We start from the raw sequence: 26,105 nt of genomic DNA, 5'->3' as shown, positions 1-26,105 counted from the left end.
GAGAGAGAGAGAGAGAGAGAGAGAGAGAGAGAGAGAGAGAGAGAGAGAGAGAGAGAGAGAGAGATGCGCGGAAGAACTCTCGGTGCAGTTACGTAGCGTCTCGAGGGTGTACTTCAATTGCGTCGAAGGGAGTCTGTGTAAGCGTGGTACGAGCAAGGATGATACCGACTTCGACACCGGTGACGACGACCGTTAACAGAGTAACAACGGACGTGGCGAGGTTCTCTGATGACTAGTCGCCGGCATCGTTGGGCGAGTTTAATGTTTAGTGACCGGCAGACGAGAGCCGAGCCACACTCAGGTGTGGGCACACGAGACGCTGTCACAAATTCCAGCCACACACCCAGTTCTCTACCCTCGTTTCAGCGTTCTCTAGCCCATTGTCTAGTGATTGCTTGCTTTGATCTCTGTAATCATCAAACCTCCTCCGCTACCGTTCCAACCCCTCGGCTCGCCGCCATCGTTCGACTTAAGTTCTCGTCACCTTGTTCGGCTTCCACTTCATCCTTTTCAGTCCGCTCATCAACCGGTGCCGGGGCAGATGCTTCTTGTCAGACGAGGGTTATAATAACGCTTCTTGGTTCGCGGTAATCAACCCCTTTGGCGTCCTTAGAAATCGGTATTCCCCGACCTCTTCGCGTCGTTCTATATTTTAAACAATCGCGGTATTTCTTTTCCGGCGACGTATAGTTTATTCGAAAAATTCATGCCGCAATTGGGTTAACGAGCGCTGGCTTTGACGAACGCTGCCGAGTAATTTATACGCGCATTCGTATTGAAAAGAGACTGTCTGAAGTCGAAGTCGAAACATTTTTGCGTTTCCATTTGAACGTCTACTCGCTCGAATACCGCCAAATGAATTTCATTTACGGTGAAGAGCCTCGGAGTAAAGCCGATGTAGGCCAGGTATAGATGTCGTTGAAAATCCTTTTGCGAAAAAACCGATTTATGTAAATAAACGTAACGATAAAACTTGAACTCGTTTCTTCTCGAACGAAAGAGACCGATCGTTAACTGGTTCGTTAGTCGTCAAAGTTTCGATAGGCGCGAAATTTTCGTTTCCACGCGCGACTCCGGAATATAGAATCCCCTTTGTTCGCATACATTATTGCCGTTTTCGTGGAACTTGGCTTAATTATACCGCCTCGTCGATTTATTAAATTAAGTACCGATTATTCGTATTATTACATCTCCGTCGTTAGTCTGGGAAAAATTTCCACGGTCGATTGATTTTCTTCTCGACGTTACCGGCCCTCTCGGCTCTTCCTCGTCGTTCGTGCAACTCTTACGGCCCATTCTTGTTAAAGTATAATTAATTAAACGTATATGGCCGGTTTTTGTTCTCTCGGCGCCTAGTTAAATGTGAGCCGCGAATAAATGAATAATTAATTAACCCGAAGGAAATGGGCAGGGCATATCGGTGGTAATGGAAGGCTTAGGAGGGAGTCCCGGGTAAAGGGGCTGGAAACGACAACAAAACGGTCGAACTTGCGGCATAGGAAAACATGGCAACGTATATAAGCGCGCGAATCGGCATAGAGGCCAATTTAAATGCAGATCGAGGTTTAAACGCGACCGACGTTCGAACACATGAGTCCACAGGCACCCTCGAACCTCGTTCCTCTTCTCGTTTCCACCCGTTAATGCTACCGCTGGGATTTTAATCGTGAATTTCCACCCGGCGACGCTCGCTCTCACGGGCTTCCCGTTTCCATGCGGTGATCCCGGCAACCCTGGTTTTTTCTCGATGGTAATTGCGACATCGTCGGCTTCCTTCGCGCCTAATTCGCCGCTGCGATTTTATGAACTCCAATCCTATCGTGCGCGTCGACGTCTGTTGCTAGGCGTCGCGAATACGTCGTTACCAAGCGGTTTCGGTAACATTTTATAGGTAGCTCATGATCTTTTAACGGAACAATTTACGTGACGTGGTTCGTCTTACGAGCTCTTGCTAATCAATCAGAAAAATGGCTTTCAAAAATCGCGCGACTATTGGTCCGACAAATTGGAAGGATGTACGTAGGACATCGGTGACGCGAGGGTTGCGCAAGGGTGACGAGATGTCGCTTATAAATATTCATAATTGTGCGTGTTGTCGCTACGTGACGCATATATTCGCTGGCAATCGACGTTGGTACGGAGAGAGTGCCGACAGAAGAAGCACATAGCACGAGATACAGCGGAAAGGAGGGGTAGGACGAGAGGCGATGATAGTAGATAAGGGTCGCGTCTTGCCTATCTACCGGTCGTCTCGCGTTCCAGGAAGGGGACCCCTGATAATCCGCTTAGGCTCGACAGACAGATAAACTGTTTATTATTACTCCGGTATGGCTCGCGAGAGTGTATACGATAGAATCGATAGAAGGTTCGATATCAGTCAGTCAGTCAGCGAGTCAGCCGTTCTTACCCTCCTCGGTACCATAAAATCCATTTTCCTGCTTCCGCAAGGGACGAGATTCGGTTCGCGAAGGGCTCGGAGGATTCGTCCACGTAATCCAGTTTTATTACTTTTCAGTCAACGCGGGGAATAGAAGAGATATTTTCCACTTGGCTCGGATTATTTCGGAGTTAATATCTAACGAAGGAAAATAATCGCGGGTTCACCGATCAACGGTTATGACTCGTAGGCCAGGGTTGCGGGGGTGGACCGCAGACCCGCCAATGGAGAGCGAAATCATCCAGGACTGTTTGCGAAATTTGAGTAAAATATTTTAGCAGAAATTTAGAGATACTCTGTTCCACGCTAGAAGGGAGTATTTTATTCGCGTCTGGTACGCGTCACTCGGCGCGTACGAATTCTGGTTCTCGATTTTTCAAACGTTCCGATCGAGGGTCTCTGGGATGTGTACGCACGGGAATTACCACCGTTGGAGAGATGGAGTCGAATCGAGATAGAGAGAGAGTGTCGGTGAGTGGCCGTGCCTGTACATCGCTCCTGCGTCCGTTATTGGTTAATCAAATAGTAGATCCTCTTGATTAGCCCCAGGATGCTCTTGGCATCTATCTAATAATACCTGCCAGATGGCTGGACAGATTTCTGTCAGACTGCATCGGGATCTCCTGGAGCGTGTCTAATTCCGGAACAATATTACCAGAGCTGCGGAAATGTAGTTGACCGTTTGAACATTCTTCGCCAATTTTACGCACGGTCAAAATGTTTAGAACTTGTCTCGTCGTCACTTTTGAGTATCAAGCTCGGAGAGAAATCCGTTGAACAAAAGGTTACTGTTAACGTCGGGCATAAATTAGCGCTCTTTAATTTTCGACGAAAGCGTATCCGAGTAACGGGCAAATGAATTACGGACTCGGCGCGGAACAGTCGCGATTAAATTATCTTCAATTTATCTTTTAATAAACACCGAGGGCTATGAAAACGGTTTCTTTGACGTCGGAAAGACGGAGGGACGCGCCGTCCAGACGTGCTCGAGCAGCGATCGTAGACGTTAAGCCCCGAACGCGTCTCATTTAAATTTATGCGACCAGTCTGGAGGGGCATAGCCTCGCGAGATACGCGTGGCGACATTCGCGTGTGCGTGCACACGTTCGATTGCGCGATACGTACACGCGATTCGTGCAGTCGTTGATGGAGCCACAACGCGACGAGGCGATACGCGATGGAGTGATCGAACGCGACGCATCGCAAATAAATTATCGCATTTATCCCCGAATAATTGACAGGTTGGATCTACGGAAGCTTAATTCTTAGTTATTAACGGCTAACGTCGTTATATTCGGTTGATCTCCATTTTAAGTACGTGGATTCTGAAAAAACTTGAAGCGTCGAGGAATGTAGACATAGAAGCACTGCGAGTATCTTTTGATAGAGCAATTACGAGACTATCCGACTTCGCGCCTGATTCACGAACGAAGATAAAGAACGCAAGCGAGCAAGGGCCAGACGAGTTAAGCTGGCGCATGCACTGCGAACGATGGAAGGAGTTCTGTCGGTTAATGGTCGAGGGCTGACAGAAATGTGATTAGATGTTCTTGGCGCGAAGGAGTCCATGATCTGGCTGGAACCTGTTGAGAGAGAAGATTCAGAGACTCGTTTCTTTTACTTTCCTTTCGTCTCTCCTTTTGATCAGGCAGAGGCTCTCTTCAGCCGCTCGACGGGCGAGAAACGCTCGAAATTGGTACCCCGTGTGGCGAGCGATCCGTTGCTCTTTCGTGAATCATCGCGAGGCCTCTTTTGTTGCAATAGTTGCTCGCGAGATCGCTTCTGAACCTCCTATTTCCCTAAAACAAATACGAGCAAGGGTGAAGAGAGAAAAGAATTTACGAAACATCAATATCACAGAAAAATCATATTCCCCATCATTGTTTGAATAATAAGTATTATTAATAATTTTTTATACAACGTTAAGAACAAGTCAAATGATATTTAATAAAAAGGTTGGCGACATGGAAAGATAGGAGCGCGTAACTTCCATTCAGACTAGATTCAGTCCTGTATGGCAGTGGCAGGCGCGTGAAGCGAACGCTCGGTACGCGTTTCTTGCAAGACGACGTAAGCGAAATGCTGCAGAGAGATGCTATGAGACGCGGACGGAAGATAAGGGTGAGGGTGGTTGCGTCTGTTGGCTGCTTTGAGTTAAGTGGTACTGTTTATTGTTTGAGCTACAGAACGCGTGGGCCTTCATTAGCAAGAATTGCAGGCGAGACTTCACCGGGGGCGGATCCGCTGTATATCACAAAGAAGAAGTTGAAGAAGAAATCTGCCTACTTCCGGCATCTCGTTAATTAATTAAATTAAGACGTCCGCCGTGCTTCGACCAGCTTACCCTTCAGCGATGCTCTACGCGAGTTTTAAATGGCACGGGCACAATGGCACAAGACACTTGGTTGAAAACCAGAACGGGGACGGAGGAGGCGGCGATGCAGGGGGTGGTGTCACTTTTTCAGTAATTAAAAGGCTTGCACGCGCGGGAGTCGAGAAGTAGGGAAACGCCGCGTCGGAACAATCGCGAAAGACATTTCTATCGGGTTGGCCCGGTTCGCCATCTTTCGCCGTTCGAACGAATATGCCCAAGGGCAACGCAATGCTGCCCGATTAGCAATTCTTTCCGCACTCGAGCCAGAGATGCCTTCTCGCTATTGTGCGGAGCCACCCCCGTTTTCTATTTTTCGCACCCCCGTGGACCCTCGCAGGCTGTGAGTCAGAAGTCATACACGCGTGTACACACGGGATCGGAGGGGTGTGCTGTGCGCTGAGAGTGCACGCTGATTTTGGCGGTGTTACGGCCGCCCCATCAGCTGAGTTATGGCATCCATAACTAGCACCTACGTCTTTCATTAACCCCGCCATTGTCGCGTGTACTGCGGCCGCGTCGTTAAAGGGAGGGGAGGGGCAGAAAGGGGCTTGGGGGAAGAGACACCTATTTGTTTTTGCTCCGTTCGTATTTGCCTGCCATATGTCCCACTTATCAGACCTTCGTACGTCGAACAGCCTGGCTCCAACGAATTGGGAACGAACGGAATGGATTCTTCTCTTTGTCCCTCGATTTCCATCGGTTAGAATCCTCGATGCAGAGGATTAAAGAGGCTCGAACGATCGCGTGCACCCCTATTTTGACGACAAACAACATCAATCATGATCGCGATGTTAGATACTTGGCGACATCTTGGCTAATGGATAAGAGCCGACGTCGGCGGTAGATTCGAACTACCCTCGGCGTGCAAAAGGAACGAAATCCTGATCGATCGGGGATCACGTGACTCGTCCACCACGGACACTGTATCAGCGTGCGAACATCTGCGACGAAACGAGTTGCGTATGGCGGCTGTCTGTTCCCGCTAGCTCTCAATGTTTTACAGTATCACCTCGACGGTTGTAAGAAATGGGAAAAGATCTCGTCGCAATAACAAAGATACGGTCCATAAATGAAAAGCCTTCGCAACGATCGCAGTTGCGTCCGACAAACTCATCGCCTGTTTATTCGACGGGGAGCAGAGAGATGGAAACTCCACCTGCGCACGATATCGAAATAGCGGGTGTAATTCCGATATGATTTTCTTTTTTCCTTGTATAGCTATCGATTAGCGAGGCGTTTATTAAAATGTTTATCCGCCGATGCTGAAAACCATTCTTCTCCATTTTTCTTTTTCAGTGCCCGACAGGACTTCGCGTTTTCCGCGCGATCATTTTGCGCACGGTGCCTGGAGCTAGAACCTTTGAAAACAGAAAAAAAAAGTAGTATTCCATGAAGAAAAATACGACTGGCACACGCAGAGTAACTTCGCCCGCTGCCCGTTAAATTACATTTTTGCTCCGAGTTCTCCACCGTTAGCGCGTAGTTTTCTCGTCGATACGCGTAGAACGTATTGCGGTGGCTAGCATTGACTCTGGTTTGGTCTGCTACGTGCGCCCACTGTCCCTCTAAAAAATTCACCGTGAACGAACTGCGGAATTCATCGTTCTGGCAGGACTGCATGTAACTTTATTGAAAATTAATCGAGAACGATATTGTCGTTCGCGGAAAAAAAATACCGTCCAGTCTCGTTCCCCGTGGAACACGCCAGGGAATATAAGTTTTTTAACGCGCATCGTTTTACATATACACGACAGTCGTCGAAACTTCGGATCCGCGGTTTGAACCAGTTGGTGATTTTAAAAAGGGACGGAAGAGAGGGTGCGAGGGTGTCGCGATGAGAAACGGGTTATATTTTTAGCGTCACCTTTCACGTCTGGGTGGCCCGGTTACTTTTCGGTGTCTACTAAACATCGCCCAAAGATAAACTAATTTGTCCCGAATTTATAAAGTCCGTCTGGCCGTCTAGCGTCTTGAAAATGATACATGGATCGTTTATATACTCAAACATTGGTAAAATCACACACGCCCAGGCAAATACGATCGTGGCGTGTTTGCTGTGTTTTGCTACCCTTGGTCGAATTCAATTACCGTCCTCGATTTCGATGAATTGTAGCTGCGTACTTTCGTCGACTGTTGCAACTGTTTGAATTGTTTAGCAAATAACTCTCCGATAGGTGTATTTCAATTTTTACCTTTAACGAAGCATCCATGTTTGTACATCTCGGTAAGATCAAAAAATTCATCGCACGATTTACCTACACAAATTATGAATTTGATTTCTACGGCTAATCTGCGCCATTTGCGGACACGAGTTATCGATTTTCGAGCAACGTTGTGCGATACCTAACATGCTCTTTACGTATAAACGATCACCTGCTTTGATATTCTGCACGTAATGTATATTCATGTTCCCGTTGGAAATTTGAGGAATCGCATTTTCTCCATTGTAAGCCTTATCCAACGCTTCACGGCAAATTAAATACTTTAGATCGTATCGTTCTAAACACGAATTCATTTTGGTCTATCATCGACCAAACTTTTTCCGTACTCTTTTCTCGTTTCTTAAACATACAGCGATTTCCAAGACTTCCACGCGTGGCTTATATCTTGTTCTCTACCGGTACAGTCGCATCGAGGATTAAAAAAAATCGACAGCTCGACGGCATTGCTGCAGCGCGAAAGTTCGACGATAAATTTTCGATGGTCCCGCGACGATCACGCGAACGGGGAAATATTTTTTGTCGGGTGATATCCTTGTACTTGTGCCTAGAATCGTTCGTGTTCGCGGTACGTAACAAATGGGGAGAACAGCTTGGTACGAGAGTGACACAGATTGCTTCGTTACTGTTCCATTGAAAGGAATTAATCGATCGATTCGCTGCAGCCTGTAATTCGTTCTGTGTAGAATCCGGACAAGTACGGATCTATCTCCCCGCCACGATCGAAGAACGCGCAAGGAAGTTTAAACGCAACGTCAAATCACGAGACGCGTCGCGTCACGGACTTGCATCGGTGTGTTTAATCCTTAACGGGGATAGAGTTTTCAGAAACATTTGCTTGCAAGAAAAACATTTATCTAGGCGGTAGTTGAGTATATCGGGCGTTCATGAATCGTTTTGAAACGATTTTCTTCCGGCGGGAAGGGAGAACGTCGAATGCGAACGTCGCAATTTCCATAATATCGATAATGCGCAACTTGCTTGCCAACGTAATGGACCGTCGAAATAATTACCGCCACGAGTGACGCGAAACGAAAAACGAACTGGGTAGCGTTGAGAAGAAAATCCTTCGATATCGTCGACGGCGTTGCGTTCATCGGCGCGAGTGCGAAGAGCAGAGGGCGAGAAAGAGATCCTGCCATCGTCGTAAGGGAGAAGGGTGACTCCGACGAGTCGCGAACGATGGATGCACGAGCACGAACTTTTTCGTAGCCTCGTGCGCGATACATTGTTTCCGCGGATATACCGGCAGGAATACGTCGCTTCATTTTTTTTCCCTCCTCCCCCGTCGTCTCGTGTATGCACAAGTGCATTTTCCCTTATGCCTTTCCAAAGGCGGCTCGGCACACCCTCGCGAACGCGTTTGTCGGCCCTCGAGTAGGTGTTATTGTGTTACGGGACACAACAGCTTCCGAGATGCCTACGTCCTGGCGTTCACGTATCCTGGGCAAACGTGATTATTTTTCGCAATTTGCTAAGCAGATGCCCCCCATTGTGCGGGGCCTCTGCCGCGGCAGGAGTTTGTTTTCGCCACCCTTTCTTGCCTCCGTCCCTTTATCCTTCTCCTCTGACCTCCCTCGTCGCGAGCGCTCGTCTGCGCCGCGTCGACCAGCAGCGACAGGATTTTCTTTTTTCTTTCCACCTGTGTGTAGATGTCGTCGTGCACACGTTCCCGTTTATTTGCGAATACACGACCGAGGCTCGCGAATACGCGATCTCTCGCTCCCTCCCCGTGACCGTTCCTCGCGTTCGTTGATGTATCCGCGTAAACACAAAACGCGCGAATCCACGCACGCCGGGGGCTGCATATTTTAACCAACTTGCCTACGCGCATTGTCTTCCCGGCGTCCCCGTCACGCTGGCGCAACGAACGCCCGAGAAATAATGGTCGTACCCAACAGCATCATCCTGCTCCTCCATCTGTTCTTTGTGAGAGAGGGCAAAGTATCCGTGACAACAATGTTGCACTCACGTTCGAGAGATTGCGCGAACCATGTCCTTTTCTTTGCTTCGATTGTGTCCCACCCCGGCGAGGGTGAGACACGCGGAATCGCTGCGAGGCCTGTTTCGCGGGGTACCCTGTTTCCGTTTGTGCCGAAACGTTCCGTTCTATCGATCCGATCTATCGACGCAGAACCGTTCGGAGATCGAAGGCGATAGTTTCGAGACGAAACGAATAAGTAAAATTAAAATACAAGTACGAGCTGTTTAAGAATATTTTTCGTCCAAAGACGAGAGACAGCCCTTAAAGCTCTTAAAGATGTCCTGCCGTGGCTGACCGTTCGCTTCGAAGACGTCCAGAAGAGAATTCGCATCGATTGGCCTGCATAATTGAATCGCATTCAGGCTTAATGAGCTCATTGTACTCGCGCTGGGTACAGTTCGTCTAAACGTGTCGGAGGTATCGCCCGTCGAACCTTGATTCGATCGACATGACAGTTGAATTGCCACCATCGAGAATCGACTGTAGAATTGTTCCAGAGTCGAAGCGATGTATTGCGTTACCTGAAACCAAGTACGGGATAATATACTTGATACGTGTGTCGGATTAAAAACAGCGCATTTTCGACGTCGAGCCGTGCTAGCAACGGAACAACTGTTGACCAGGAAACAACTGGATTGCAGATTCAACGCGATTGTGGAATACGCTAACGCGGAAAACATACGGAACACGCAAAATGCGCTAATTGAGAATCGAAATATCGGAACACGTCGTGGTCGTGGTGCGCGTTAAAGGAGTTAATTCCGCGATGAATTGAACATCCTGTTGGGAGGGTGTGCGTACGCCTTCGTGGACCAACGAGGAAGTGAACCGTTCGCGTGCTATTGTCATCGTGACATTAATTCGAAGAACAAGATTTACGGCGCGCCGATTTAAAGCACATCGCTACTTAATTGGAGGCAATTGGCAGCGGGAGGCGCGCGACCCTCTCGGTATTAATCAAGGTTTTGTTTAGCAACTTGGACGAATATTGAGACCACGGACGATGCGTAGGTTCCGATTTCTTGACTTCCCTTTCCGCATCTCTCGTCTTCTGAAAGATACATGGGAGACTGTGAGTTGTAGTTGAAGTAACCAGGCAATGGTTTCGCCTTCTTACCGTTACGGATAGCGATGGAAAAGCTTCGCAAAAGTTTTGAGGAAGCTCGCAATTCTTCCGGTAGAGCGGTCGGGTTACGGAACCGACGAATTTCGAAGAATGGATCCCACGAGAGGGCACAAGTGTCCGTCACGCCGCTTGCCTCCTGAAGGAGTCGCTCTTTTCGACTCGTCTTCACCCTACTCTCCTCCATCGTTCGCGATACGTTATGTTTCACCGAACGCATGCACGACCTTTTGCACCGGAGAGACCTCCAGGAGCGAGCATCGCGTAAAGTTAGCCCTTTTCTTGCTACTCTTCTCCTCTCGAGGATCCTTTGAAGCTTCGCGATTTCGAAGTACGGTTTGGTGGAACAGGCAGGTTAACTCTCGTCAATATCCAAAACGTTCACGGTTACTTAATAACTGAGGTATCTCGAGGGTTCTACTCGGGTAGATCGGATGTACAGCGATTTTACCCCGTGCTTTGAATCGTAAACTTCTCGAATGGTGGGGGGCCCCCCCCCCAAAAAAAAGGAAAAGAAAAATTCTATGCTCGGAACGTACGGATAAAGAAAAAAGAATTTCGAAATTTGATGTTTTCGAACCAACGACCACAGTGGAAGACGGCAGGAACATTTTTCGACCGGCCACCACGTCGGACCGCACAAGGCAAACGACTAATAGATTGTCTGACTCTGAAGGGTATATTCCTCTGCGCGCGGTCTCTCCCGGGAGGCAGTACGAACGATCCAGAATTGCGACGCGGTAGCGAGCCACGTAAAAGGTAGTCGAGGAAAAAAAACGAAATTATTACGAGACGCATTAGTAACTGGGATATAAAAGTGCCATTTTCTCTTGTGCTCGCGTAGGCCAGGCAGACATCACAGAGATTGCGGTGAACTTGGAAAGAGCGATCCCGAAAGTCGCGTGCATAACGCGCGGAATGCGCACAGAGACGAGCCAGAGACAGAAAGATCGTCAAAGTACGAAACTGAAATCCTCCTCACTGGTTACCCAGCCACTTTGTTCGCACGATGCTTCGCGAAATGGCATTAGATCGTTGAATGTTTTTAGAATTATTACCCGAGCAACATTTCCCGATAATTGCGCGACGGAAACAATGCGACGCCAGCTTCATAATCGTCGCTTTGTTTAAACACATCGTTAATTCCGCGCTATTTCTCCGACTCCGAGTTTTCATTCGCGAGCCACGCGCAACAATGTAGCCCCCGACTGTCCAATTATATTTTCACCGCTTTTCGAAGTAAAAACGGTCGCGCTAAACGAAACACGACGCCGGCAAGCTCCGCGTTCCTAATTAAGCGCATAGCCCCCGCTAATTTGCCTCAATAAAAACGATAGAATCTAGTCTGCCACCGGTACTCGACCGTGTCCCGAGACGCCCGACTGTCCGTGTGCGTGTCGCGGAAAGCGTACACGTGTACGTAGCATTTGCGTAACGGAATTTCAATTAATGATCCGCGTACGTCAGACTGCCGCGAACGGTTTCAATAGGCGCTTTCACAGCAGCCTCTCGCCACCAAAGTGACGCCCGCGGACCTCTTTTTTCCCCTCTTCCTCGGCTATTCTCTACGTCGGTTTCCCCGCGACTTTTCCCCGTCGATGTTACATCAGCCCCTTGGTTTCAAGCTCTTTCGTTTATCGCGCGATTGACTGCGTCGCCGATATTCGCGCCGGGCTCGAAAACACGCGCGAAGCGCAGTCGCGACTTCTCGAGTACCCAGGCTAACCACTGGGAAATTTTTGAATTTTTTCCAGAAACGAGATGGACGTACGAACGGAAAGACCACGAACGGCTGGTCGGATAGCGCCAACTGGACGCGTCACGCCGACCGTACATCAAACAGGTGGAGAAAGAAGAAAAGCTATACCGGTCCCGCCGCCGAGGGTACCGACCCCTATGCCCACCGCCAACAATAATCAGCAACAGTAAGTAAACTCACGTTCTCGATACTCTCTCTGACCGTCGTCCCTTTTCGCTCGTCGCCGGGAAAACTAACTTTGGTTCTTTCAAACTCGAGAGCGCAGACATGGGTTAAGAATAACTCTTCGATTTCGCGGCGTTCTGTGCCCGAAATATGCAAACTTCCGACAGTTGGAAGCTGGATGCAGCCGGCGAGACACGTGGGGCAGTTTCAGTCAACGTTTTAGTTGATGATGTAGCGTTCGAATGCAAGTTCGAGTCCACATCGAACGTGAGGGGGACAGACGCGATTAAGTAAGTGGGATTAGGAGCGCGTGGAGTTTGGTCTGCACTGATCGAAGTTTACCGAGCTGTCGGTCACTCCCGTACTCTCCCGACCAATCCCAAGATGTTCCCAGCTATATAGGATGTTTCGCGTAGTTTCGACGCTGAGAATAGAAGGTAATCCCGCGTTCGGTTCAATTACATTAGGCGTTCGATTGTGAAAGCATTAGATCGAACTATGGACGGCACTCGATTCGTACCTGCGGTATCAAAGTTTTCCACGGGAAACGAAACGAGCACGGTAGGCGATCGCGAGTGAATATTCTTCGCGAGGATGGAAAGACGTGATCATCCCTCGGCGAAACGTGGAACTTGATCCTGCGGTTGAGAGGATTTTGCGCGAGTTTCTGTCTTTATCGTCCGCCAGCGGGGATAGGTATCGTCAATTCCACTGTTCCGGCGATACACGGAGAGTTTGGGCCGTCTGATTAAAGTTCGCGAAACACGAGACCACGGGCCACTTGGCTGATCTCTTTGGCCAATCTCTACCTCCGTCTCTACCTCGACGCGTTGGATCCAGTCGATCCATGGATTCGCTGGGCTCTTGCGGTATCAAGTTCATAGCACGTCCGTCGTTTTTCTGCGACGTATTTGTTCTTTCGAACGATTTCTTGCTTTGCAGCGTATGCGCGAATTCGGTAGGATTGCGCGGTCGTTCGCGGTCGGTATTGTTTTAATTATAGTCTTTCGGAGCTCGTTAAATGTTGCGGATTATTAAAGGGACGCTATTGCCCCGTTCAGGTTGTAGGGAACACGAGTAGAGTGGAACGGGGAACTGGCTGCGTCCAGTTGGACTCGTTATTCCGAGACTCGAGCTCCGTCGCGACTGCGAAAGAGCTATAAAGTGTACAGCGCACGCCTGTGAAGCACTTACTGTGCAACTTCTGTTTCATAGCGAATTCGAGCCACGTAGGAGACTTAACGGAGTACCATACCAACTGGGCAACCGGCGAATTCATTTCCCAGACGTCCCATATTCTGCACCGTAGATGCGTTTTCACCGCGTCTCCGACTTCGGACTGTCTACATCGCGAACTCGTGTACCGTCGCACACTTTACCCGCTTAACGATCTCGATAACACGGTGTCGCGCAAATTGCCATCGAATATTATCGTCTTACGTTGGAAGTCTGGTTCGGAGGGTCGTCGGGACTCCGTAGTCTTTGGATCGGAGACGTCGTTTGTACGTTTCATCTAAAAAATTTGATCATTTGCGCCTCGTAGACGGTGTTAGGGTGGAGCATAGAAAACTATTATCGCCACCGGACGCCCTCTTTCGTACCGTGCAATTTTATTTCGGCAAATATTTCTGTGAAACTTATAGTTTTAAAAGATATCCGAGGTTCTAATCGTTATTACCCCACCCTGTATATCTCGCGGAAGAAGGAGCGTTTCATTGTGGTCGTGCGCGGTCCTCGAATGCTTCTTCGAGCTAGAATTATATGAGAGGAGCGTGTAGCTAGGGTGGAAAATAAAATTCAGTAATTCACTCTCGTATCGCGGCGGTGGCGATCGATGGTCGGCTGGTTGTTCAAATTTTTAACGAGTCTCGCAGCACCGCGAAATTAATTACTTAACGGTTGGAGCTTTTTCCACGGTTGGAAATGAAACCCAACGCTCTCCATTTCCGTGGGTTCATTCTCCTCAATTTCTCGGCGCTGTCGATGCAAGGTATGCATCGACTGCGTTCTTTTGTATCTACGGCAATATACGGATACATCATTAAAACGCGATAAGTGTCGTTACTTGTCGAACACCGACGCGTAAAAATGACTTTTTTTTTTTTCACTCCTTTCCATGGCGTTTCTTTGCATTAAACTCCGTCGCCGCCACCGAGTCGCGATCCTGCGCGTACCGACGAGATTTCAACCACGAAATTTTGAAAAGTCGACTCGTTTTGGAACTCGTAGGGATATTCGACGTACGGTCGGCGAGCTGCGTTAATTCGCCGGCGCCGGTCGCGGACTAACGAGAGACAAGGAAAGGGAAGAGGGAAATAAGAGATTGGGCAACGCAGGCAAGCGAGAGAGAAGGGTGGGGTGGACTAAAGTAAGAGATTAGAGATCTACAACTTATCTCGAAAAGTGGTTTTCGTCGTTGTACAAGTGGTCGTAAGCGGCTTAAAGTCGCGTTCACGTGATTTCGGTGCGTGTGTCGCGCGGCTTTCATCCTCGTGGATAAATCTGCATTCTATTAATTAGAGACCGGACTCCGTGGACGTTTTGGACGTTTTAAGAGACAGGATCTGCGGAGGAAATATCCTCCGCGACGTATCCGGTAGCTGAAAAGGATGCTTCGTATATCGATAGGAATATATGTATGGTATTATGGCTTGGACGCATGCTGTTGGCGGATCGTTGAAACGAGCCGTATAGACGAAGTTAAAGAGTAATGTCCGCGAAATCCGGCCAATTATCGAAAATAGCCACCGCGACCGGTGCAAATTCTTTGTCCGTGGATTTTAATTAATTAGTGGGCGAGCGTGGACGCCGAGACCCGATCCTTTGGTCGAACGAAGTACGTGCAAAAGCTGCGGACGAAGCGAAAGGTTCATTAGATCCTTGCACGGGCTGAAATTCTGTCGACCACAGGGCAAATAGTTCGCCCGCGCTTTATGTAAAGCAGAGAGCGCCTTTGTATCAAAGAGCTACCCGTATGTATTCATTAGGCGGTATTTAGCATAGTTCCAATGAGCAACGGGAGTACGTGGGGTATACGCGTGTCTCGGTGTACGTGCGCGTGAAGAATTGCCGATGCGAATCGGAATCACGGCGCTAGATCGTCCTGCTCGCGAGGCTAGCTCGCCATCATAGGCCGAACGCGAGTCGTGCGACCAAAACGGCCGTTTAATTAATCCTCGCCGATTCGTTGTAAGGCCAACGTGCCTACCGCGGTCACCGCGGGTCCCAGCGTGCTCGAAAACACGGTAAAATTTTGCCACGATCGCGGAAACGTCACGCACCGACAGGGTATTCTTAAACAAATAGCTCGACTACGATCGCAGTTGGCCTTTGGCAATATTTAAGTTGCGCATCCCTGCGCTGATCTAAACATTCGCTAAATCCCGTCCGTTCCGTCGCAAATACTTGGCACTCACGCTCGAACGTACGCTTCGCGTCGCACAAGTGGTGTCTACTCGCGCACTTTTGATCTTGGCATATATAGTGAACGTTCGAGGGTCGATCGTTCGGATGAAACTGCCGGTGGAAAAAGTTTAACCGGTTAGTTAATGAACCGATCGAAGAGGCGGGCCTTCGTTGGTATTTACCGTGACAAACGCGATGGAGTCTAAACTCGCTCGTTCGACGTCCACCGGGCGTTTCTCTTTCGTCAAAGGATCAAAGCCCTCTCGCGTTCTGTCCGAGGATAGCGCGCGCGTATTCATTTTTTCGAGTGCGCTCATTCGTACGCGCGCACGAAGCGCAGGACTGGACGTAAGCCGGAGAGGCAAACAGGAGATAAAGAGAAAATGCTCGAGAGCGCCGCGGATACCACACGCGACTAGAATCAAAATGGTGTATGTACCCGATGTATCGATCTTCCACGCGGTCGCTCGTAAGCCACGCTCGTTATGTAAGGTTAATCTGGAAAAGAGTCTCTTTATTTGACTTCGATCTTTGTTCCCTCGTGTATGTATAGCTCTCTCACTCCCTGGTTCTACGTAACTCTTACCCATCCCTTTCCCGAGGGTCTCATCGTGTTTCATCTTTTCAGTGTTCTCTTGGCCGATACTTACCCTCGCGTCTAACAGACTCCGCTTTCTCTCTGCTTACTTTTAACGAGATTTGTTTTCCGCGGGGTCGATACAATAATTGCATCGACGATTTATAGTTGTTTCCTCGAGTGCTCGCGGCCTCATTAGCGGCGGTAAAGCGAACGTTGACGGTCTGCTTTAGAAATGATTTCAGCTAGTCGTAACGATTCCGTTTGAATAATTTACGTGGCCGGATGGTTTGCCTTGGAAATGATTCTAGCACCGTACACGTTGGGTAAACGACGAATTTCGCCCCCTGAAAATTGTCCCCTAATCTGTTTACATTTAATATATTCATTATCGCGTCAGGGGTTCGATGGAAGAGGATTTGATTTCTTGACGGGTTCAAATGCATCGGGAGAGAGAGAGAGAGAGCGCGAGGCGGGAAGAGAGGTAGAGAAGAGCCTTTGACAGTCGACTGACAAACGCGTGCGAACGCGTCACCTCGAAATACGTCAAGCGATTTAATGAGCCGGATTTCACGGGATCAGCGTTGAATGGGGGAAACGGGAATCTTCCTATGGGAACTCAGCGGCGTATGAGCCGATCGGCAGGAGTATCGGGGAACGAAACGCACGGACGAAAATGGTGAGAGGGCAGGCCTGGGTGGTTGTGCGCGGAAAACTGGGGTCAAAAGCCCGCAGAAATTTTCAACAAAGCCGCTCATTGTGTTCGCGGGCGACGAAAGGGGTGCCAAGCCACGTATATAATGTTCCCGACCGTGCGCTATCCGCTTTCTCTCTTTTCCTCCACGTCCACGCACCGGTTGCGTGCGTACCTGTCGTAAAAATAGCATCGCAGGTAAACCGCTCCGTACCATTTTCACGTGCGTCCCTTTTCGTATTTTTTCGTCACTCCCCTCCCCGGGGGAGGGGGGAGGGAGGCGGTCACGGTTTCTGGCAGACCTCGTCATTCGATTGTCACTCGCATCGGTCGACTTTGATAGGAGCGAGCCTATTGCTTCGTTCGTTTCGCTCGGCTAATTCGACACGCGTAATATTTGGCGTCCTTTCCGCACAGAGTGATCCCAGAATACCGAACTTTTATCCAAAAGAAGGTACAAAAATGTTGACGTATAGGGAAATGTTTCATTCCAAAATATCAACAGAAGTTACCATCGACTACCCCCTACAGGGGCAGGTAAACAGTTCGAAATTCACGTCATGCCAGAATCTGTCTCAGTTTATAGAACCACCCAGTACGCGTACCCAACTTGCTGCTACGCGGAGCGAAACTGCAAACAGAGGATATTGCGATCGTTCGTGTAATATCGAGACTTTTCGACGGCTGCGTTCCGAAATATATATAAAAAATGAAGGGAGATAAACAGAGGCCCGGGAATGTAGCATTGGGCGTTGAATTTTCGAATGACACTATTTGACGGAAGCATTCGCGGTCCGTTCTCGTTACATCAGTCTTCCATCGCTTCGATTCGACGGTGTCGCCGATTTCAACCCTTCCGCTTTCTTTCTCCCTGCGTCCCGGTGTTCTCTATCTTCTCTCGTCGCCCTCTATCGCGAATATCGAAGCTTTAGAAAGCTGTGAACGCGTGATAATCGAGGACGTTGCTTCGATTGGCGCGATCACGCACCTTTGTCGACTACCGAACCGTTACGCTATAACGAGTCAGCGGCGGTTAAGTTGGTTAAAGTGGCTGGCTGGTTAAAGAGATTGTCCCTCTGTCGACGGTTCGAAGAGCGTATCAGGACTGTCCAGGATCATGCACTCGTCCGTTGCGCGGCACCGCGTCAGCCAGACCGACGTATCCAAGTATTCGCGGGTGTAGCAATTTAGATCTCTAATGGTACACGACTCCCATGGACCACTCGAGTCGTTTCTATCCCCGACGTTATCGAGGAACAAGATCGCTCGTGTCGAAAAACTTGCAAGATTTATTCGCTACAAGCCTGCGCCCGTATTAAGATCTCTGGTATCGTTACGTTGCGCAACTCATTTTAGCGTAATTAGCATAATTGATTCGAACCGAAGATTTATGTCCGGATCAACGGTCCTGTTTTATCAGCTTGCGATACACCGAGCGCGCGGACGATGGATAGACCCGCGACGTGTACACCAGAGTCTCGCGATTAGAAACGAAGTCGTATCTCAATCTGGTGGCAGCTCGTGGAACCATGGACGTCGGGACGCCTGGCAGTTCCAGGCGTCTCCGTTGGTGGGCGCCACGATACGGTCGCAGGGTAGCTCGGGCTGTTTCCAACCCCTTCTGCGTCCGCCAGTGAACTTGTCCACTCCGCGGCTGACCTTTGAAGAAGCTACTTCCGCCGAAGGAACCCTCACGACTGGCTTTGATAATCGATGTGTTTGCCCATCGAGCGATCCGCTTGAAATTAATTCTATCAACTCCGAGAATCTTCTTTACCCTTTCCTTTCGAGAATTTTGTTTGATTTTTAAACACAGATATTACTTGTACCTCCACCCGTTGGCTGGCGAGTGGACGTCGTACGAACACCGTCGAGGAATTCGCGACACTAGGTCTGGCGTTCGGTTGTTAGTCTCGAGACGTTACGAACGATAGCCTAAGTGCGGGAAATCGCGTCGCAATTATCCGCACGGTGAATAGTTTATCAGTCGGTTGGTAGTTAACGTAATGGAAACGGCGTTAAGGCGAGGATCGATACGGTGCACTTCGTCGCCGACATCTTTGGCGAGGCCAATCGCGAGAAAACGGGCCGCGAGAGAGGCGAGAAAATCTTCGGCGGCTCTAATAGCGCGTGAATACATTTAATGGAGCCATTTGAATTATAATGGCCGATCGAGCTACCGATTGGCAGTTGCCATCCGAGAGAGATCACGGCTTGTTTCGCGCTGCCTAATCTTTTGCAGAGATTAGAAACCGGTACGCGCGGCCTGGTACCGTTATCGTGCCATTACCGGGCTTTTAGTGTCCCCGCGATTACAATCGTGATCGACAACACGCGTGTTTTCGAGCCTCGGAAATGAAACCAAGTATCCCTCGACGGGCATCGATCGCTGAGTGACGGGTTGTCAGTTGTCACAGTCGCGCGCTACGGATTATGGTAATTCCTGACCGAGGATACGCGACCGCTGATACTTCGTACGGACGCCGATGCTCGAGCGACTTTCGCACAAGCCACTCGGAAAGATACCCTGGAATGTCTTTTATAGTGTCAGCGGACGTCATAAAATGGCTCGGTGGTTTTTTATCGGCGTTAATTCCACGGAAGCACCGGGAGGTAGCTACTCGACGAGATTTCGCGCGTTGGATTCGAGATTTCTCGGCGACCTCGTAAAATCAACGAGGTGTACCCTATATTTTACGATATTTATGAATCCGAACTTGGTTCGTGGTATTTCTCCGACTAGTCGAGGATGCGTCGGAAGTGTATTTCCTGAAAAAAATTTTCAGAATAGTCTAGACAAATCGAGTTGCAGTCCGCCGTTGCAATCGATAACATAAATGTACCCGACTCGCGCGTCACCGCTGTGGACTAGGATGGTCGTTAACGCTGTCGAACATAATTATTTATAATTTATTTAATACCCATGTTTTAACGATGTTAATTACGCAGCAGGCGGCCGTCCATCGTCGTCGCCTCGGCGTAATCACCCCTCGGGACTGCGCTCGAATCTCTCGCGACATTTTAAAGGTCCACAACGGCCACCCCTTCTTCCTCGTGTCTTGATAACGACTTGGTTCCACTTGGACGCCGCGACGATTGTTGCAGTTACCTCTTTCATTACTTGCCGGAAGATGCATCTTTTCATTCGCTTTTATCGTCGCGTTTATTGTCGGAATCTGAAGAAGAAACTCGTAGACCGTTAGTAGACTAACGATATAACGCGTATCTATGTACGAGAACTCGCGACAAAAGTTGTAAAACTAACGAGTCCGCTGAACTTGGATCCAATCTCTTTTTACCGGAAACGGTTTCTCGGTTGCATATAGGGGAAACGATTCGTTTCGATCGAGAAATCATATAGGTAATCTCATCTGAATTCAAAAGCATCCTTCGACGTGGGTCCCGATTGTACCCACGGAGAATCTCGTTGACTCGGTGCGAATAACAGCAAAGAAAGAGATTGGTCATCCGATGAAATTACGTCGCGGCGAGAAATGGACGTTTCTCGTTTCTCGTTTCTCGACCGTCTCCGATTGCCGACGTTCACCTAAAATTGCGTGTTTATTTCGATGGGCGGTAACGAGACGGCGATATTCACGCGAGTCCCTCGAGCGCGCGCGCCATCGACGCGCGACCGTCGTCTTAGTTATCTATAATGACGGTAAATTACCATCCCTATCTCCGTGTCCCCGTGAGCGCGCTGAGGAACGACAGGAAACACGGACGCGTGGGTGGCGGGGTAACCTGTAACGTGGATCCTCCGCATCCGACTACGGTCTGGTGCATTCGACTGCGAACGAACAGTCTCCGGAGCAGGGGTCACGTAGGGACTCGCACACCGACGCACGTGTCCAGTTAAATCGGCGAGTTAGCCGAGAGTCGCTGCAACGATCCCCTATGAATAATCGGCACTGCGTTCACCCGCGTTTACTTAGCTCGGTGGGTGTACAGGTGGGTGGCGGACGTGGATCATGGGATTATCCTGTCCGTGGCGGACGGTCCGTTTCGAGGATCATCCGATGGCATTGTCTCTCTCGATCGTGAGACGCGTCCATGGGAAAAATGTCGATCTTCGAGAGACGATATACGCAATGGTCCGTTCTCGCGTGACGCCAAGTCACGACTTTTGTCCCATTCGCGTGCACGCTCGTCTCGTAGCCAGGTGAGAGTGATAAGTCGATTGGTGTACAAATAATAATAATAATCTTAATGGTAGAACGGTGAAAGTGGTCGATTTCAAAGAGCGTAAAACTCGAAGCGTTCCGTTTTAGATCCTTCGAAGGACTGACTCGACGGCGAGGACTTCCCAGCGAACGTCGTTATTTCACTATTCGCGTAAAATGTAGAGTGCAGAAAATTTAGGACTGAATTTATAACGCGAGAAGGCGACACCTGCGACGGGAATTTCGCGACGTACGTTCGGTATCTCCGCGCTAAAAGTTGCGAGTTTACGTCACGTGAAAACGGGCCTTAACTCGAGAGTTAAAGCCGTGGGAATCCGAGAGATTCTCGCGTCTCTGGTTTTTTTTATTTCTCGCCCTCCAATCGCGTCGATCGCGTCCGATAAGCTGTGGGTGTGATGGTGGGCTACGACGACTCGCCCGTCCCCCCGCCGTCACGTTCAACGGTTGGACTGGTTGCGCAAAGACTTATTGTAAAATTCCATGATTTATCTAGCGGAGCATCGACTTTCCCGCTCTCGATCGCGAATAAATTCCGCGCGACGGGATTCGTTACGGTCCCGTATCGGCCGGATCGGGCAGGACGGTTTGCGCGAGATCGGCTTTCGCCGTGTTTATCGCACCCCTTCGTTTTGTTTCTCGGTTTCCAACGTGAAAACTGGATCAACGGCACGGGGATACGGGACAGAAACGGTACGTATCCTAACGAGCGACGCGCGGTTGCGTTAAGGGAACAAATAGACGCGCACGAGTTTATCCTCTTTAACGAACGCGTAACGAATGTTTTGAGTGATACGCCGAGCGATAGCGTAGCTAATGAAATTGTTAGGGACGGAGACACGAGTCGAGTTAACGACGCAGACGTGACTCTCGCGATCAAGAATTTCTCGGCGCATCTCGGCACTTTCGTTTTTCTTGCCCGGCGCCGGATAAACTCCCAACGATAATTACATTCCTTGAAATGTAAGGTATTCTCCCGATTCGAGTACGGACCACGATAAACGCGCGGATCTGCCAGGTGCGCGGGGTCGTGTCGCGCGAGATATTCTCGCCAGATATACAATAGCCATACTTTCTCGATATTGTCTTTACCGTTTCCGCGTAGCGAGAAATAATCATGCGCACGTGAGACACTCTTGCGTAGTTTATTCGACGAGATAATGCGCACTTTTAACCGCACTCTCGCGGTAAATTATTCTTATCTCGGGTCGCAACTCGGTCTCGAACCCGCGAACGCCTGTCGGATCGATGACAAACGCGCGTTTGTTCATTATTTTATCGGCGTCAAAAGTACCGTTTCGAAATGTCTTCGATCTCCCGTCACATTGTTTCGCGTTCGCTTTTACAGAGTGTGGCCGGTGGTCGACCTTCCACGGCGATGTGGGAACGACATCTCGCTCGGCCACGATAAAACGTGATCGTGCGTCTCCGCGTGGTATTTATCGCCTGTGGGATTACGGTCAGGTAAATAAACCGTAAATTATCGTAAACGCTTAAACGCGTGGCGTAATCGAGGCGTGGTATCGACTTTTCGTAAAATCGATTCCTAATTCACGCCGTTCGTTCTCCCTTCTTTCGCTCGAATGAGAGATCGTCCTTCCGATATGACTTCGACGCGAGGAAAAGGCGAGATGGAAGATTTCCTATCCTACGATGCGGTGGAACGAAATTTTTAAAAATCCTCTTGGCTGCGTCGTAAACGAAAACTCGCGCCTTCGAGTTATGGTTGGGGTGTGTCGTAAACCTGGTAGACTCCGTGGAACTGTAACGGAAGAAGTTAGGCGAGAAAGCACGCGGCTCGGACCGATGGCGTCGGCGTCGCGGAGGACGAAGAGAAAAGAAGACTCGTCGCAGAGACACGAGCATTGTGTCAGTTCAGCGAGGCATCGTGAAACAAGGGTCCGCGCACCGCGACACCGATGCGAGTCCGTCATTCTCGCACTCGAAGAGCGATGTTACATCGTGCGAGCCCTAAAAAGGGTGGAAGGGTGTGTGGCACGAGTCTTCTTCCGCGCGAAGGATTCCACGAGAGTGGCGTTCACGAACAATCGGATGCGTTAACTTTTTCCTACGATGTACACGTCCGCAACTACTATGCAGCGTCGAGAGCAAAATAAGCCCGATCGAACGATAATTGATGATCTCCTCTCGCAGTCGAGAATCTTAAGAATTTCCTTTAAAGCCGTTAGTCTCGAAGTTACGCCTGTCGTGTCACGGAGAAAGTCGCTAGGTTCGTTCGTAGTAGGGGCGAATCGAGTGCACATGAGAGAAAAGGAAGCATCTCTCATCGGAAGAAAAATCGTCGATGTTGTTAAAGGTCTCTTTACGGGTCAGCTTCACCGTAAATCTTATTTGACAGTCGCGATCGTCTCTTATAGAGGCGATTCGAGTCGGTGTCGTGGGGTGTCCGGAAGCGTTAGGATTCATCGGTATGGATGTAACGCGCGCTGGGATCAATCCGCGCGGAATGTCTCCCGAGCGAACAACGCGCGTTTCGGTACCGAGGTTGATGGATAATCGGCTCGTAGCCCCGCTGGTGCTCGATTTGTCATCGTACAATGGGATATACGGGCTCGGAAGATGTAACGCGCGTTTTTAGATCCGTGTCTCTGTACGCCATTTACGGGACGAGGTGTCGCGAGAAGGACACATTCCACCCCATTGTCCTGGAAGCGGTTTCCCACCGGGCAATGGGACGCGTACCCTAGGATTCCACGATTCCGTGTCCAATTTCGACTCGTCCTTTCGATGTATCGATGAACGACGTATTCGATTCGCGTTGGAACAGGAACGTATTCGATGATAACGAGATCTTGCGGCTGTGTGAGTTCCACGCGCCACATGTTTCATGTGTTTTAATGAGAAGTCGGTTGAGCTTACAGGCCTATAAAATCGCTTTATCGTTCGCCGATTTGAGAATCAAGACTCGAATCCTTTCCAAGGTTCGCCATTTACCTTTGTTCTTCCGCGGTCGTGCAACGATCGTACGTAACCTTATTCGCTCGCGTCGAGCTGGCCGGAATTCGGGCCGCGGGAGTGAAATATTCTAAAATTATGCGGTAATATCTGGCAACGACGCACACCCGGGGTTTCCCGAGGATGCTGCGTGGCAGCGTCACCTGCGCGAGAGGAACGAAGGAGCATACGACAACGGGCACCCTCGGGATCCGACTGGCGTTCTTGCTTCTGGTTTCCTCACCTCCTGCGGCGAACATTTTCATAAACTCCCTCCTAAAGCATATTCGTATTCTTACGCTGGCATCCTCGTGGAAGACAGCCGCGCCGTGGCTGATATTAATTATTTTTCGAGTAACGTTCGCGACGAAATCTAATCGTTCAGCCCTTTCAGACGTAGCTCAAAAATGTAATCACGACCTGCTGCGGCGAAGACCGTAACCCATTAATTCTCGAGATAAGTATCTTGCTTCCGACTGCAGAGCTTCTGGTTAAAGTGGTCTCTTTCGAAGAGTATCCAGACTGGTCTCGAACGAAGCTCGGACTCGAGTATCGCCCCTACAGCGACGAAAGATGTTCGTTCGACTGGTCCGTGTTCGAATACGGGGCGAGGAAAGAACGAACGTAAACAGTGATCGATAGGAACCGTGTCACGGAATTAATTCGCTCGTGACGGAAGAGAAAAACGAACAAACGTCTCTGTCTCTTCACGCGGACGATTCCATTCTCGTAAGCAGCCGATGAATATGGATGAACGCGACCTTTGTTTCGTTCCCCAATTCGCACGATCACGATCTTCGGATCTACGGCCCAGTGTCGTCTCGTTCCAACGGCGTTCTAATATTCGAGTTGAATTTTACACGTCTCTGGTTTCTAGAGCGACGACGCAACAGCGTCGGCCAGCTGATATTCGAACGATCTTCTCGTTACCATTTTTACGTCGTCGTTAAACGTTTTGCGTATTCGTAACAGTGGAAGGGTCGTAAGAGCCAAATCGCGTTGTCGACGAACGTGTTCGACTGGTTGCGTAAAAGTTTCCAGAGGCTTCTTACGATCGTCATCCACCCGCTTTATGGATGCTGGCGGTTGCGGCTAAGAGGGTGAATTCGTCCGAACGACGTAATGAAATGTCGTACCTAAGACGCTATTCGACGACAAGACAACGCACTTACGGGATCCAAGGGGTACCAGAGAAGGCAAAATGTACGCACACGCGACTCATTCGTGGTTCTATAGGGCAAACGACTAAACGCTTTGCGTGTTCGCTTACTGTTGATTTCGATGTAATTTTACAGGTCTGTAGATCGGTCGAATTCCTTATAAACAACGTAAATATAAGAGAAATAATAACCTTAACGGGAGCCTTTTCTTCCGCGCGCGCTTCTGCGGATCCACGAACGAGAATGCTGGGTAACGGGCGGGAAAACGATGAGAAGAGTAGTTGTCAGCGAGCGTTAACGTCTTCTCCGCCAGTGGTCGTGCCACCCTAAGAAGAAACCATTTTCCAGCGGTGAGATTCTCTGATCTGGCCGGACAAAGGGTCGGGACCCGATACCTTCCCAAAGTTTCCGCGTGAAAGAAAACAGAAATCGTATCGTTCTTGCTTCTGTTTATGAAGCATTACGTAAGCATAAAAAATCTTGGTAGGGACGACGGTGGCCGGAAATCGTTCCTCCGTTAAAAAGAGAAAATGGAGAATTTCCGGTGGCGAGATCACCGCGACGATGTTAACGAGTTCGTGGCAAACATATTATCATTGCTACTAATAAGAACACGACGTGTTACTTTACTCTTTGAAAACTGCGCTCGCGGGTGTCCTGGGAGACCGTCCAAGTTTTTGCTGTAGTTACTTCGTCGTACCATTCCACTGCGTAACGACGTTTCGTAAAAGGAGAGCGGTATTCGTACTTTCGCGACATTTAACCGAATTGCCGAGTAATTAATCGAGAAATTCTAGCGCCCGAACGACGCAGCTTCCGTCTTCCGTGCAATCGGAAACTCCCTCCTCTCTCTCTCTTTCCCTCTGTCTGCAGCTTTTAACCACTGTCACTCAGCTATTCGCCGTCAATTTCTATCCATCGCCCCATCATCTCGAAGCTAAAGTGTCGATCGAATTACATTATGGCTTGTAGGCTGAAGACTCGTTCGTTGACTCCGCCCTGTGCTCTCCTAAGAAAACCCCATTGCATATGAATATAAGTGTATTATCATAATATCGCGCCTAGGGTGGCT

General features: G+C 49.4%; 1 protein-coding gene across 1 annotated transcript in view; it reads left to right on the top strand.

The window, feature by feature from the left end:
- The window catches only part of LOC128877240 (uncharacterized), a 259,027-nt gene that overhangs the window by 26,947 nt on the left and 205,975 nt on the right, over positions 1 to 26,105 (top strand). Inside the window, exon 2 of the mRNA XM_054124383.1 lies at positions 11,892 to 12,062. Coding sequence (XP_053980358.1) covers positions 11,899 to 12,062 — 164 coding nt within the window. The 5' untranslated portion in view covers positions 11,892 to 11,898. The remainder of the gene's footprint in view (positions 1 to 11,891; positions 12,063 to 26,105) is intronic.

The sequence above is a fragment of the Hylaeus volcanicus genome, chromosome 5 (genome assembly GCF_026283585.1).
Source record: "Hylaeus volcanicus isolate JK05 chromosome 5, UHH_iyHylVolc1.0_haploid, whole genome shotgun sequence".
NCBI classification, from domain to species: domain Eukaryota; kingdom Metazoa; phylum Arthropoda; class Insecta; order Hymenoptera; family Colletidae; genus Hylaeus; species Hylaeus volcanicus.
Note: the sequence above shows the minus strand (reverse complement) of the source record. Positions and strands in the feature narration are given on the sequence as shown.